We start from the raw sequence: 16469 nt of genomic DNA, 5'->3' as shown, positions 1-16469 counted from the left end.
CTAAATGGCTGAAAATATGCTTATTTGGATTATAGTAAAAACAATTGTCTGTATAAAATTTCGAGTTTGGCACCGGTGGGCTTTGGAGCTAATGGGTCCCAGGCTACTGTGAAGAAGTAAACAACCTAAGAGCTCATATAAAGAGGCTGTCTTTTGCTCATTTATATAACAACCGGAGTCCATGTCTTATATTGCTCTATATCCACAACACTTAGCAGAATTCCTGTCTCACAGCAGGGACTCAACTGATAATTAAGCAAATGAAGGAAAGAAGAGAGGAAGGGAAGAAGTCCAATACACTCTTGGTTCTTTTTCCTTTCTTTCTTTTTTTTTTGTGATGAGGAAGATTGGCTCTGAGCTAACATCTGTGCCAATCTTTCTCTATTTTTCGTATGTAGGATGCCGCTGCAGCATGGCTTGATGAGTTGTGTGCAGGTCTGTGCTTGGGATCCGAACCCGTGAACCCTGGGCCACCGAAGCGGAGCATGTGAACTTAACGACTATGCCACCGGGCCAGCCCCTACTCTTGGTCTTAAATTTTCCTTTTCATTTTTCTTTGCTTTATAGCGTTGTACTACTTGAGACGTTCGTTATTCAAAAAAGTGAATTACATGTTTTGTGTTATTTCTAACAAATATTTACTTTAAACTTTTGGCAAAACATTAGTTTGGAGATTCATTTACAGAACATATACTAATTCTAAAACTCCCATAGAAGATGCAAAGTATAGTGTTTAGTGGGTTTGGTTTAATTATCTGGGTTACAGAAATGCTCATTACAGAAAGCAATGCAACAGAGGAAGAGAAAAGGCAGGTGAGGAACTGACAAGCTTTTTGAGTGTTTATTCTAATTCATATGGTAGCAGAAACTCTTTTCACAAAAGCAAATCAGCCAATGTTTTGGCAGTTTTTGTAGGATAAGATCAATTTAGTAAAAACTTCCTCTTTTATGCTTTCTAGGTAGAGAACGGGGTTGTTTGCTCTCTTGAATGCAATACATATCTTTTTAAAGCTGTTTGCTGCCTCTTGGAAGAGCTCGAGGGCAAGTTCTAGTTTATATCTGTTTGTCAGTATGAACCTGGCTCCTTGAGATGCAGCCTCAGCCTCAGTATGGATCACTCGCAGAATTTCATGGAAGTAACTAGAACTGTAACCCTCATTCTGTTGTTCTCTTATGTGTATGAGTTCTTCAACCAATTTCATAATTTGAGCTGTTGTCTTCTTTATAATATCTTTTTCAAAGTCTTCCACAGAGGGTCCATATACTTGGAACTTTTGAGAGGTGATAACATGTTTGGAATAATTGATAGAAAATGTTTTCCTTGTATTACGATATCTGATTTTGTTCACAATATTGGGATGCTGTTTAAAATGCTCCAGGAGGATGTTCTCTAGCTCAATATCAATATCAGGACCCTCAGCAGACGGGAGTGTGGGAGGCAACAGAATGCAGATGTTCTCTGACCAGATCTTGTTGAACATCTCTCTCAGCTCCTTATCATGTAACTCTTTCCCACTGGGGGACACAGCCATCTCTCTGATTTTTTCTAATAGCTTATGTTCAAATTTTACTTTTTCCTCCTTCAAAAGGTCTTGTATTTTCTTTCCACTAATTAAATACTCACATTTTCTCATAGTTTCTCTTATAAGCTCCTCTTTAAGATTCTTCAGATTAGCTTCAAATCTTCCTTTCCACTGAGCCAAGATATCTCTATCTCTGTCTTCTCGAAAATACCTTTCAAGTTCTTGCTTAATGGCTTCATGTCTTCCTGCAATTCGATTCTCAATTGAGCTTCTCTTGATCTCCTCAACTTCTCCATTCTGAATCTTGTTGGTCAGCTGATTCTGCAAGTCCAGCATATGACTTCTCAGTTCCCAGGTCCAGCTGTTGTACATGGTCTCCAGTTTATTCATAGCCTTGACTTCCTGGGTGTTCCTGAACCTGAAAATGAAGTTCTCATTCACTAAGGCCTTCCATAAATCCTGTATCCACACTTTAAGTTCTGATATCTTCAAAATACCTCCCTTGGATTCTTCTTTGGCATGCTTAAGAATCCTGCTTTTCAGCTCCTGAACATTGTGGCTATAGCAGGGATTAGGAGGGGCCATTGGGGGAGAACCTTCCCAGAGGTGAGCAAAGTAATGGATGTGGGTCTTGACATCAAACTTAATGACATCACTGAAGTGGCATACATCTGAGCACTGTTCTTGTTCAGCTGCAGCAAGTGTCATTTCATCCAATCTCTCTTGCAGCCATCTTTGCCTTTCCATACTTTGATTTGTATCTATAATTTCTTCTGTGTTCTGATGAACAAACAGGCACCTTGGGGAGATGTTCAGTTGTTTCTTCCTGAGAAAGGCATGGACAGCTATTTGCAGAATATCTTGTATTTCTGATAGATCATTCCCAAAAACATTGATTAGAGTTAAGTTTCCAAGTCCAATGATAAAGGTTGCCAACTCATTTTCCTCACTATGTGCTTTGTTAATGAACTCTGAGGGCCGAAGTCCTTCTGTGTCCACAACAAGCACAAAATCAAAGCCCAGCTGTTCCTTGAGCATCTCTTCCACCTTCAGGAGCTGCATATGGGCCCCCCGGGTGCACCCCTCAGCACTGAGACTGAACTGAAGCCCAAACATTGCATTCAGCAGAGTGGACTTTCCTGAGTTCTGTAGGCCAAGGACAGAGAGAACAAACACCCGTTTGTCTCTAAGTTTCTCAGAGACCTTGTCTAAAACAGCTGCCACCCACTTCAGGGGCACATAAGATGCATCTCCATCCATCAGCTCAATGGGAGTTCCAGATACCATCAGGTCAGCAGCCATTTGGGGAAGGGAGAGAAATAGTGTATTTGTTTGGGAAGAAGCTTCTTCCAGAGCTTCGTAGATCTGGCCCATCTCTCTCAGGAGATACTCAATTCCCAGGGTAGAGTCACTGATCTCTTTGGAAACAGCTTGTAGCTCAGCCTCCCAGCGTCTGAGGGAGTCTCTCTTTGACAGCTTCTGCTTCTCTGTTCACACCTGAGCCAACAGAAAACGATGCCTCTGGTGGAGCTTTTCTAACTCTCCTGTGGTTAGTTGGTCCATTAACATGCTCAGCCCCTGCAGAAAGTAGAGCTCTGTGTGGGTCTCTGGATGTGACTGAAGACTTTCAAACAGAGACTTCATCAGGTCATTAAGATTAATAACTTTGTGGTACTGTTCACAACGTATTATCTGCTTTTCCTTCTCAATCTCATTCGTGTATTGCTCAATGCTCCTGTTTCCTTTTTCTCTGAGCTGATGGAGTTCCTTATCCTTTTTACACCAATCACGCCATAGACCTCCCTGAAGTGGTAGTAACTTCTCCTTTATCTCAGGTAATTTCACTTTTCTCAAGATGTCCATTAGGATGTCTGCTTTTTTCCCTGCTTCTTGGCAGCCTCTTTGGTCCTCATCAATAATAAATTCATACTTCCTAGCAATGTTGGCCCAATCACTCAAACTGTAAGGAGATCCAGACTTCTTCAGCAACTGTGTTAAAGTAGCTGTAATTTTATCAGCTAGTTCTATCTTATTTAGGTTCTTGATCCCAATTCTCACTTTGTGAGCAGAATTCTCATCCATAATATTTTCTGCATTTTCGAACAAACAGATAAGAGGTTTGGGTGAATTCCAAAATTCGAGTAGAAGGGAACTAGTCATTTTGTCAAAATTGGAAGTTGACAGGAGAATGACAGTGACTGAGGAGACCTGCTGCAGGAACTTAACCTGCCTCTCATGTATTTCAGCATTTCCATGGAGATTGGTGAAGGCAATACAGTTTTCAAATCTGTCCTCAGCTCTCCCACCTGGGCAGAACCAGCAGATTTCCACCATACCATCTATCAATAGACATCTATTATTGTCTTCCCTAGAATGGTGGGAGGAAAAATGGTCATGTTTGCCTTTACTCAGGAGTGCATTCAAAATCTGAGACTTGGAAGTAGAGACATAATTTCCAACTCTTATGAAAGATATAATATGTATAGGTTGCCAACTAATCAGCTGGTTATTATAATTCCTAATTTTTTTCTCCCATCCTATTTTTTCCACCTCTCTCCAGCTTCTCCTGATTTGCCTGAGAGACCAAAGAGGGAATTCAATTTGGGAATTGCAAGGATTTGGCACCAAAAGTGGGAGAGCGAATTGGCAAATGGAAAGTTTGGTGAAAATATACTGCCTTGTAAAGTCATCTGCACAGTGAAAAATTGCCATTTGTATGTCCATTGGGTGGATGTAAATTTGTACTGCATTTGATTGTGTTTCCTTGATAATGAAAAAGTTCTCAAATGTTCTTTCTTGTTCTGTGGTTCTCAGTGTCTGGGACACAGTAGATATTGTATCTATATTACCTCTGTAAACTAGATATCGCAAATGGTAATCTAATACCAAAAGTTTCTCTAGAAAACAAAATGTTAGCTCTGTTTCAGCTCTTGGTTGAGTGCCATGGAGGGAGGTCTTATTTATCAAAAGAGAATTGACTTTGGCCATCTTCTTGGGATAATAACTGTCCAGATTAAGCCGCCGAATCAAGTCATGAAAGTATTGATTTTTGGTTGTTACTTCCTTATCATTGCTTGGTTGAGGATCTCTGGGATAAGGTGCAGATTCATTGGATATTTTCTTTTGGTTAAAGATATTTCTAAATCTCTAGAAAGAAACAAAAACAGTGATAATGGCTAGTATCTCTCTATAACAAGGAGACAATTAAGTTTATCATTTACGAATGTATAAATATATTTTTAGTTTTCCAAAAATAAATTGAGTCCTTCTATGTGCTAGGTAATGGGCTGATCAAGGGATGAATTATAATACAGGGTTCCACCTTGAAGGGCCAGAAGCAGAAAATGAGGATAGCAAGGAAAACTGAAAGGAAAATGAATTGGTTTTATTTAGTAACCATCAATTTTCATAATGCCCTCTTTATTACTAGTATTCTCATTTTGGAGAAGAATGGCTCGTGAAAATCAAGCAATGTTCCAGTGGTAACACAGAAGTGAGCAGCAGAGACAGGAGTCATAGCCAGATCTCTCTGGGATCTTGCTCTTCTCCAAAACAACTTGGAGAAGACATATCATAGTCATTCCATGTTAGCATCAACATGCTTCCAAAACAACTTGGAAGCATGTTGATGCTAACATGGAATGACTATGATATATCTTGTAGGACATAGAAGCCAGTAAGCCCCTAAGATTTTGAGCATCCTATGGCCTGGACACTCCACTCTATTCCAGGGCAAAAATATCTGCCCCAGTGCAGATTACAAACCTTTGAGATAGTTAGTTGCTGTTTATCTTCATTTGGTCCTGCTTCATTCTCTTGCTTCCTCTTATTTGTCTTTTTTGCAACTTTTTGAGCAGAAGATCCAGCTTTGGAGGGAAAATAATGTTCATTATTCTCACCATTAGTAAAACATGAAGTCAGAATTGCAGTGTTTTCGAAGCTTAGCCTCTTCCCCACCTACAATCACTAGTTTGATGCCAACAGCTTAACATGAATTCATCATTAGTGTCTTTTTCCCAAGGGTGAGCCAAGGAAAGATATGCATATTTTGTATTATGAGAATGGTCAGGAAATAAGAGTAACCATCTTGTGGGCTGAGAGGTGCAGGCTTTAAAAATGACACAAAAATAATAGTGATCAAATAAGGGGCCTGGGTCAAGTTAACTAGGGTATTACTGATAAACAGAGTTCTATTTATTCAGAAATCTCGGTCATAGCACATTGACTGACTTGGGGTATGGAGAGTGGAGGGGGTCTGATGGTTCTCAATAGTCAGGTTCTCTTCATCCTCATATTTTCAAATTTTTTGAGAAAGGAAATCCAAGTAAAACCGTAAAAGACTTTCACAGCAGTCTTCCCTGAGGATGACAATTTTTTTTTTTTTTTGCTACAAATGGTGACTTAAAGTAGTCAAATGTTTCTTCCATATCACTCCCCAAATATTGAGCATCTTGTTTATCAGAGCCTCATATTTCTAGGCTGCTCACAGATTATAACTGAATCTCCTACCTTGCGTCTCATGATAATGATAGTCTATGTAATAATCAGTCCTTGAAACAAAATGAAAGAGTCAGGCAGATTGAGATTAAGGTTTGGTCAAGAATAAGGTCAGTATCCAGCTAATGACCAAGTTTCGAGGTTCAGAACAAACATATTTGTGGGTATATTTTGTAGCTAAGTAGAAGATCAGTCTGTGGCAGTCTGTGAAACTTCACCTTCACCAGTGATAGAGTTAAAGGACATTAGTCTTCACCTCAGAAAGGCCTGCCAACATCACTAATAACTAGGGAAATACAAATCGAAACTGCAATGAGATATTACCTCACATGCATCAGAATGGCTATAATTAACAAGACGAGAAATAGTAAATGTTGGAGAGGAAGTGGAGAAAAGGGAACCCTCATACACTGCTGATGGGAATGCAAACTGGTGCAGCCACTATGGAAAACAGTTTGGAGATTTCTCAAAAAATTAAAAATGAAAATACCACATGACCCAGCAATTCCACTACCGGATATTTATCCAAAGAAAATGAAATGAACAATACAAAGAGATCTATGCACCCCTATGCTCATTGCAGCATTATTCACAATAGCCAGGATGTGGAAGCAGCTCAAGTGCCCATCAACTGATGAATGGATAAAGGAGATGTGCCATATATATACAGTGGGATACTACTCAGCCATAAAAGATGACAAAATCGTCTCATTTGCAATGACATGGATGGACCTTGAGGGCATTATGTTAAGAAGATATAAGCCAGAAAGAGAAAGACAAACACCATATGATTTCACTCCTATGTGGAAGATAAACACATGGATAAAGAGAACAGATTAGTGGTTACCAGAGGGTGAAGGGGTGGGAGAGTGGGCGAAGAGAGTAAAGGGGCACACATGTATGGTGACAGATAAAAACGAAGCTATTGGTGATGAGCACGATGCACTCTTTACAGAAATTGAAATATAATAGTGTACACCTGACATTACACAATGTAATAAACCAATATGACCTCAATAAAATAAAAAAAATTAAAAAAGAAAGGCCTCCCAAGTTTCCAGCAAGAGAAATAGGGGGAAAAAACCTACTTCACTGTACATTTTAGAACCCTAACATAAAGACCCTAACATCATCTGGGGCAGGGGTGGGGTGGTCAAGAGACCACTCACAAAAGAATGAAAATCAGGCTGACATTAGACTCATTATCAGTAAGCAATAGAGACAAGTAGTTCTTTCAAAATAATAAGGTAAAAGGATTTTAGACCTAAACCCTTCAATCCAACCCAGTTACCTTTTAAGCTTGAGAATAGACTAAAATTATTTTCAGAAAGATTACTATCCACATACCTTTTCTTAGGAGGACTCTAGAAAGGAATTATCTAAAAAACAAATGGAGGAATAGAGAAGTCTACTCACTTTATAGGATATTTGAGATATTGGAAGCACATAGGATGTGATGAAGATGTACAATGCCAAAAAAAACACAAAATACGGCAATGAGAGATTTCCATGAAAGCAAAAAATAAAACCAAAAGTTAAAACGTAATAACTGAACTCGAGTTTGTTATGACTAAAATTTATATGTGTATAATAGTGTAAATTATTGACTTTCAACTTTTAGAAATAAACTATAAATAAGAGATGTAAGTTTTTATCATGATTCTAAGATAGAAAGTAAAGATTTCCAACTTTGACCATGTAAAGTATAAGTGTTTTGGGGAGTTTCAAGATACTGCCTCTCATAATGGACCAAATTAAAAAGTTAAAAAAATAAAATTCAGGTATAATCTGTATATAAACTAAAAATACTGTTATAATTCTATGGGGAAGAGAGTGGGTAGGAAGCGAGAGGTGGCATAGTTGAGCAAAAGACTTGCCTATAATGGCAGGAAATCAATGAACGATGCCTAATATTGATAAATCTATGAAAGAGTGGTAAAAGCGTACTATTTAGAGATATTGCAGTCACCACCAAAAGAAAAATTGAGATAAAAGGGGTTATTTTGGGAGAGAAGGGTCAAAGTAATGTTCTGTATGCTTTAGTTTTTAAGTATATTCATGAATTATTTTATTAAACAAATTGAAAATATATATTTAAAAAATATTTTTAAAGTAATAACATTTTTCTCTACAAATTAAGATTTAAAAATTACTATATTTCCTGTTGGTGAGAGGCAGTAAGATGGCCATACTCATACACTGTATATGTCTAAATTGATACAGTAGTTCTGGAAAATTATTTGAAGATATATATGTATATTCACAAATGTATATATATACACCCTTTGACTCATGTATTTCAATTTTAGGAATTTAAGGGAATGAAATAAAATGAGCACTAAGATCTATCATGAAGATATTCATGATATTCACAGCATTATGCATCATGTTATTTTGGGAACAACAAAATGTCTGAAATGGCATTTTGGCTACAGAAAAATTTATTTACAAAGCACCAATAGGATGGGATAATATGTAGGCATTTAAAATAGTACTTACGAATTACAGTTTAATGCTATGGGAAATGTTTTAAGCCAAAAAACAACCTCTAATGATATAAAACTGTACCTACAGTATAATCTAGGTGAAGAAAAATTTATTAAACATAAAGTGAGGACATGCGCCACATTGTTTGTTGTGTGCGTCTGTTGGGGTCATGACTGATGTTTTTATTCTTTTGTTTCATATTTGTGTCCCAATGTTTATTGAGCACAAATTACTTTGACAGTTAAAAAATCAATAATATGATCAATAAGAACTAAGGGGAAAAACGCACAGTGAATTTGGATGAAGAGGCTAGTACTTTCAGCTGAGGTGGAACAGGAATAGCTTCTCGAGGTAACATTTCAGTTGAGCCTTGAATGTGGGCAGGAGATAAGACTATGAAGGTCACAGCCCAGTGGCACAGGCTCATTAAAAGACTGAGAGGTAATCATTGGCTATAGAATGCTTCTCCTGCCCTCCACCTTACCACCACATCAATAAGGTTTCTGTATAATAACAGGGGAATACAACTGAAAGGACTACATCTCTCTGACCCTATTTAAGAAGGAGTCTCTAGGGAAACCCAAAGACAACAGGGAGACAAAAACAAGGACATTAGAGGAAAGTTTAGCCTCTGACACCGCAGCTGCAGCAAACAGTAAGCACAGCCTAACTCCTAGCCAGACAAATATAAAAACTCACAATAAAGTCCTATCTACCTCAGTTTCTTTTACCCAGCACATCATGTCTGGCTTTCAATAAAAAGTTACAAGGCACATAAAAAGACAAAAAATGCAGTTTGAAGAGACAGAGCAAGCATCAGAATCAAACTCAGGTATGGCTGAGATGTTGGAATTATGGATATGAATTTTATCTCAATAAATAACTTTTAAAAGCACCATGACACACAGTTCCTTTTAAATTTTATGCTGTCAAAGTGTGTGTTGAATTAATTAAGAAATGAAGATTTCAGGGAAGGAGTTGAGTTATATCCAGCCAAGAGAGGGTTGGGTTAGATCTAGACTCACATTTTTCCATTGATTGATGGAGCTTCTCCAACAGGCTACGCTGGTTTATGGCTTTCAGGACCTCCTGGGTCACAGTCTTGGCATATTCCTCCCCATAGTACCGGATCAGTAGATCAGCAAGTGTCACTGGGGTTGCTTGCTGGACAGTGCCCCGAGGAATGTGGTTGTATCCCTCAGAAAGAGCTATGTTTGTGAGTTGGAACTTGAACTTTACCAACTCCTCCTCTAAAAGGTCCTCAAGGATGTTAAGAAGGTGTGCCTTCAATGTGCTTTCCATTCTGTTCAGCTGAATGTTGGGAGACTGATGACCCTATAGTTACTGACCTGAAATGGAGAGATGGTTATAGATAATCATAGGAAAGATGGGAAAGACATATGAAACAAATGGTTTAAGAGAAGTGAGAGAAAGAAGTGGAGGTGAGATCAGAGACTGTCTTGCTGAAAAAAACTTTAAGCCCCCAAATATGTGCTGATGGTACATATTCCTTACACACAGGATATTCTTCAAAGCTTCGGGGCTACTTACCTTTATTCCTCCTCCATACTATTGTGCTCCACCTCTAGAATTCCTAAGATTCTCTATTGGAATATGTTTGTTTGTGGGGAATGGGATGAAATAGGGGGCTTATGGAGATTGGTGTTATGCTGAAAAAAGGAAGGAGAAAGATAGAAGTATTGTTCTCCAGTAGGTAGGAAAAAAGTAAGAGGATTATGGGCAATTATAGTGAATCAAAGTTTAAAAGAGAATTGAGGACATATCTAGTTCCATTACTTGTGTGTGTTGAGTGGATTGAGAGATATTTTAGGAGATTCAATTTGCATATGAAAATTAGAAAAAATAAGAGAGGTGTGGAAAATCACTTTTCTGATTCCTTGGTAACTACAGGATCCTCAACTTTTTCCTATACTTCTAGCTCCTTCTAGCCACTACTTTGCCTTATGCTGAAAGATAACTCTCCTAGGTAAGCAAGTATTTGAGGCTAATGCCATTATTCTCATTACATCTATTATATCAGCAATGCCACTGTCTTCTCCAATATCTCATCTCTCTTCTGTCTATTCTTGGAGTTACTATAACATGTCATTTCCTTTCCAACGGTTGTTTTGATTTTACCCAAAAGATGTGATGCTATCTAACTTTCAACTCTCACGATTATTATTATGCTTCCAGTTTGTTTTGTTATAGTTGTCTATGTACTTCAATTATTTTTTTCTGTTAGATAGAAAACACTATTAATTAAACAGGTAACTGATATGCATTGAGCATCACTTACATTCTGGGCACTATGGCAGGTACTCTGCACAATTTACCTCATTTATTTTTAACAAAAAAAATAGGTATTATTCTCTATTTTATAGGCAAGAAACCCAAGAGTGAGACAAAGTAAGATTTTCAAGGTTACACAGTTTGCAAGTGAAAGAATTAAAATTCACACAAATCTTTCCAGTTGTAAAACCATGATCTTTTCAATATTTCCAACAGATAATATATTACTCATCATTGTGTACACTTCAGTACAGATCAGAATAGTTGTTTAAATAATCATAATTGTCAAAAGACTTTAATTTTTGCTTCTTCCTCCTCTCATTCCTGAAAAATATCACCTGAGATTTATTTGTTACTTTCTTACTTTCAGTACCAAAAAGCACCTCAAGTAATTGTGTAGCACTCACCATGCACCATACAATGATCCATGTGCTGGCTGTTCAATTATGAACAAGAGATACAGACTCCCTTTCCATAAAGAACTTTCATCCCAGGACAGGGTAGGATGTGGGGTGTACATTAGAAAGACAATAAAAATATTAATATGATTATTTCTGCTATGAAGATGATGGAATAAGGTGATGTGGTAAAGCAGTACTAGGAGTTGGAGGATAGCGGACTTTTGGGAAACACTACTCTCAAGATGTGACAGTTAAGTTTGAACCTGAAAGAAGATAAGAAGGCTGATATGTGAAGAACTTGGAGGAGAACCTTCCAAGAATAAGGAAGAGCAAATGGAAAGGCCTGAGACAGGAGCCAGTTTTTGTTTTGGCGAGGGGGCATAGAAAAAAGGCCACTGTGGCTGGAATAAAATTGAAAACAGGAGAGGGAAGAAGATGAAAGCTAAAAGTTGTGATTCATATTCTACCTTTTAGGTCATGATAAGGATTTTAACTTTTAATCTATGTGTCATGGAAAGCAGCTGGAGCATTTTAAACATGGGGACATTATGTGGTTGACCTTTAGGAGGATCACCGTGTCTCCTGGATGAGGATGGAGAATAGGAGTTACCAGGAAAGAGGCAGTGGTAACAGTTAAGAGATTCTTACAATGGTCTAAGGAAGATGGAGACTTGGACTAATGTTTTGGCAAGGAACATAATGAGCAATGGTCAAATTCAGGGTTTATGCTATAGGCATAACCAACTGGGATTATTGATGGATTTGTTGTGTGTGTGAAGGAAAGTGAGGAATCAAGGATGATATAGTAGGCAGGATTCTAAGATGCCCCCCTGGTGTACATGCCCTGCACAATTCCTTTCCCTTTAGTGTGGGCACAACCTGTAAATAACATAGGATATGACTTTTGTGGTTATGTTACTCTATATGGCGAAAGAGAGATTATCCTTGATAGTCCTGACTGAATCAGGTGAGCTCTTAAAGGAGACAAGAAGCAGCAGCAGGTGTGCTCCTGAGGATCTGGAAGAGAGCATGTGGGGAACTGCCTGTGTGGGCCATGTGCCCAGGGGCTGAGACTGATCCCAGCTGATTGCCAGCAAGAAAATGGGGACTTCAGTCCTACATCTGTAAGAAGCTGAATTCTGCTAACAATCTAAATGAACTTCGAAGAGGACCCTGAGTTCCAGATGTGAACTGCGGCATGACCAACACTGCAGTCCTTTGAAATCTTGAGCAGAGGACTTAGTTAACTCAAACCCAGACTCTTGACCCATGGAAACTGTGAAATAATAAACAGATGTTGTTTTAAGCTGCTAAGTTTTTTTTGTAATTTGTTATGCAGAGATTGAAAATTAATACAGATGATTTTTAGGACTTTGATCTGAACAAATAGGTTGATGACAGAGTCATGCTCTGAGATGGTCAAAGTTTATTACATGAGCAGGTTGGGGGCCATATTTAATTTGCAATACCAGTTAGGCAGGTAAAATGGAGATGGTAAGTAGATAGAAGTAAGGCATACCTTTTAAGCGATGGGTTCAATTTTGAGATATTGATTAGAGAGTTGTCCGTATATGGTATTTAAAAGCATGAGACTGGTAAGTTTGGTTAGGGAGAAAGTATAGATAGAAATGAAAGAAGGCCCCTGGAGGTGCACAACATTCTAACATATAGAAGAGAGTTTAAAGGAGACTGAAAAGAAGTATCAAGGGAGGAGGAGCTGGGGAAACATGACACATTTGGGATCCCTAAAGCCCAGAGAAGGAAATGTGTCAAAAAGGAAGGTGCAATCAACATATTAAATCCTTCTGAGAGGTCAGGAGGATGAGGATAGAGAACTGATCATTCTGTTTTCTAAGATGAAAGTCCCTGATGACCTTGATAAAAGCCATGTCCATGGATGGGGGAAAAAGCCCAGTATAAGTGAGTAAAGAGAAAATTTGAGATGAGGAGGTGAAGTCAGCTAAATCTCTCAATACTTTTTGCTCTTAAGAGAAGCAGAGGAAAGGAGCTGTCATAGGCATAGACCGTATACTCAAGGAAGTTTTGTTTATGTGTTTGTTTTAGGTATTAGTAACATCAAGGCATTTGATAAGAATGAGCTGATAGGGAGGGAGAAATAATGTATTAGTTTCCTGTTGCTGCTATAAAAAATTATCATAAACTTAGTGGCTTAAACAGCAGAAATTTATTGGCTTATAGTTCTGGGGGCCAGAAGTCTGAAATGAGTCTTCTGGGGATAAAATCAAGGTGCTGGCAGGGTTAGCTCCTTCTGGAGCAAGCTCCAGGGGAGAATCTATTCCTTACCTCGTCTAGTTTCTACCAGCATCCCTTGGCTTGTGGACTCATCATTACAATGTCTATTTCTGTGGTCACATTGCCTTCTCTTCTGTAGTAAAAATCCCATCTACCTCCCTTTTATGTGATTACATTTAAGGAGTTCTTGGATAATTCAGAATAATCCCCCTATCCTAAGATCCTTAACTTAATCACCTCTGCAAATTCCCTTTTCCTATATAAAGCAAAGTTTACAGATTCCAGGGACCAGGACACATATCTTTTGGGGAGGGTCATTATTCAACCTGTCACAGGGATAAAGAAAAAATTGTGTGTGTGAGAGAGAGCAGACTAATGTTTTGATCCAAGTAGGAAATGATGAGGGTCAAAGGTAGGACTATGTTAGGAGGGACAGGGAAAAGATATAGAATTAAAAACTATTTAAGGGTTTAAAATATCAGGATTTTTTTTTTGTTGTTTGTAGAAATGGAAGTGTAGGAGATCTTGAGGGTGATTCCTAGGTTGATACCTAACTGGGTAATTTACAGAGATGGGCGAATACAAGGTATGGGGCAGATCTGGGGGTGGAGGAAGAAAATTGATTCAGTTTGATATATTGTTTGAGATTAATATAATGGTTCACATGGGTGCTTTGTATTTTCCAGATACTTTCTAAGTACTTCACATGTATTGTTTAATACTTATAACAACCCTAGGAGACAAGTATTATTATATCCATATTTTATCGATGGTGAATCAGAAATGTAACTTGTTCAAGGTCCTATGATAGTCTGATTCTAGAACCAGTGCCCTTAACCACATCAATATCCTAGTGGAGAAGCCTACTCTTAAGCTGGTTACACAGTCCTGCATTCCAGAAACTTGTCTGGGCTGAAGAATTGGTTTAAGAAATCATGAGCATGTAGATAACAGTCAAAACCATAAGAAAGAGATGCAATCATTTAGGGAAAATATGCTAAGAGAGAAGATTAGTAGGCCAAGGGCCCTATTTTTGCAGAGCTGATATCCAGCTGTCAGGCGGTGGATGAACTTCTCAGCTATTAAATATAGAGATACAAGGGCCAGCTGGTGCAGTGGATAGGTTCGCATGCTCTTCTTTGGTGGCCCAGGGTTTGCCAGTTTGCATCCTGGGTGCGGACATTCGCACTGCTTATCAAGCCGTGATGAGGCAGGCATCCCACATATAAAATAGAGGAAGATGGGCACAGATGTTAGCTCAGGGCTAATCTTCCTCCAAAAAAAATATTGAAATACAGAGCATTCATACTGGTGACAAATAGATTCTTTTCACACACCAGTTGTCCCACCACCACCCTAGCTTCCCAGGCTCTGAGGAACCCTGGGTGGGCTCTTGTAAAGAGGATTATTCACTATTTTATTTCTTAAATGAGCATTTGTTGACTATACTCTATGTTGCTGTGGCAGATGATGAGGAGTACAAGAGAAATGGGACATGTTTCCTGTACTTAAGAGATTTGTGAAAAATGGCAGACACAAACATGGCATTAAAGTGATTAAGCTTGAATGCAATTATTTTATAGTGTGGTATAAGAGTCCAGAGGATACAGCAATTATTGTCATTCATTCATTCAGTTCATTCACTCAACATGTATAAAAAGCTATTTTAAGCATCTGCCATATGCCAGGCATTGTATGTTGGGGATTCAAAGACTAATAAGACAAAAGTCCCACTCCTCAAGTGCTCAGTGTCTAGTGGATGACATGGGCACAGACTGATTTGCATATGTGTTTTAGGACAAAGATAGATAGAGGTAGAGGACATGGTGGAACATAATGGGAGCAATAGCCAGTTTTCTCCAGTTCCAGTGACAATGACAACCAAAAATGGGCCCAGACTCCAGTAAGTTGGTAGACAGATGAGTTCTTACACAATCTTTAGGAAATTCTGAGTTTCATGGGAAATTGCCTTAGGGATTGTCTAGCCCGCCCCTCCATTTTGCAGATAAGAAATCTAGGACTTAGAGGTAAGCTGTGATCAGCTTGTTTCACACAACATGATAGGGGATGAGCTACAAGTTCTATCCAGTCTCTGAGGCTGTCCAGAGACCTCCCTTTGGTCTCACACTGCCTGTCCCTTGTCGAGTTCAGGCTGACCCAAGTTGCAGTTGCACTTTGATGTTTGTATGTCCTCTGCACACTGTTCATTTTACCAAGGATAATTCAGCCTTGGAGTCCTTGATGAGGACTCTCCCCCAGGGTTCCTAAATTTGAGCAAAGAGCCCTGAATCATGTTCTTAAAGCAGGACCTTACCAAATTTTAAGACACAGAAGATAAAGACAGAAAGACAGAGAGTGACACAAGTGAGACAGAGAGAGATAGGAACAGAGCAATAGAGAATGATGAACAGAGACACACACACACACACACACACACACACACACATACACTCAGAGAGAAGGTGCGGGGGAAGACTCAAATGGAGAAGGAAAGCAAAGAGCAGGAAGAAGAAGACTTTCATAAATACTACAGGAGAAAAAGTAGACTTGTGGCCTCCCAGGCCTCTCTCAGTCACATGTGCTCCCTTCTCTCTCTTGGGGAAAAGGGAAGCTAATTCTACTATGGGCCCCTGAGGGACTAGGGTACTCACCGGTAAGAATCCTAGATCTTCCTCCAGTTCAGTCAAACCAGGGGATGGAAGGTTGCTCTGGCAGATAGAAATTTGCCTGTCTTTCTGGAGACAGTCTGTAAAATCTAAAAAACTAGTTTCAGTTTTTCCAATGTGATTGATGAATGTGGGGTGTGGTGAAACCAGCTCCACAAGCACTACCAGCTCACACCTACTCACCTGCTCCTGAGAGGACAAGAGGAAAGCCAGAGGTGTTATCTTACCCCTGATTTCAAACTTCATCAAATGAATCTCACTACCTATCAAATTAAGTCCAATTTTGGGGTTTAAGATCTTCACCATCTAGGGGCTGGCCTGATGGTGCAGCGGTTAAGTTCGCACATTCT

At 38.9% G+C, this 16469-nt stretch overlaps 1 protein-coding gene across 1 annotated transcript; it reads right to left on the bottom strand.

Annotated features, from left to right (window-relative positions):
- Window positions 1–3009: 3009 nt before the first annotated feature.
- Window positions 3010–16200, bottom strand: LOC124252215 (interferon-induced very large GTPase 1-like). Its single transcript, XM_046685505.1, has 4 exons — window positions 16105–16200; window positions 9533–9856; window positions 5289–5389; window positions 3010–4670 (listed from the first exon to the last, which is right to left on the bottom strand). The coding sequence occupies exons 2-4, from the start codon at window positions 9807–9809 to the stop codon at window positions 3015–3017; spliced, it is 2034 nt and encodes a 677-aa protein (XP_046541461.1). The 5' UTR covers window positions 9810–9856; window positions 16105–16200; the 3' UTR covers window positions 3010–3014.
- Window positions 16201–16469: the final 269 nt, after the last annotated feature.

This window comes from Equus quagga, chromosome 14 (assembly GCF_021613505.1).
Source record: "Equus quagga isolate Etosha38 chromosome 14, UCLA_HA_Equagga_1.0, whole genome shotgun sequence".
NCBI lineage: Eukaryota > Metazoa > Chordata > Mammalia > Perissodactyla > Equidae > Equus > Equus quagga.
The sequence above is the reverse complement of the archived record's forward strand: the minus strand, read 5'-3'. Positions and strand labels throughout refer to the sequence as shown.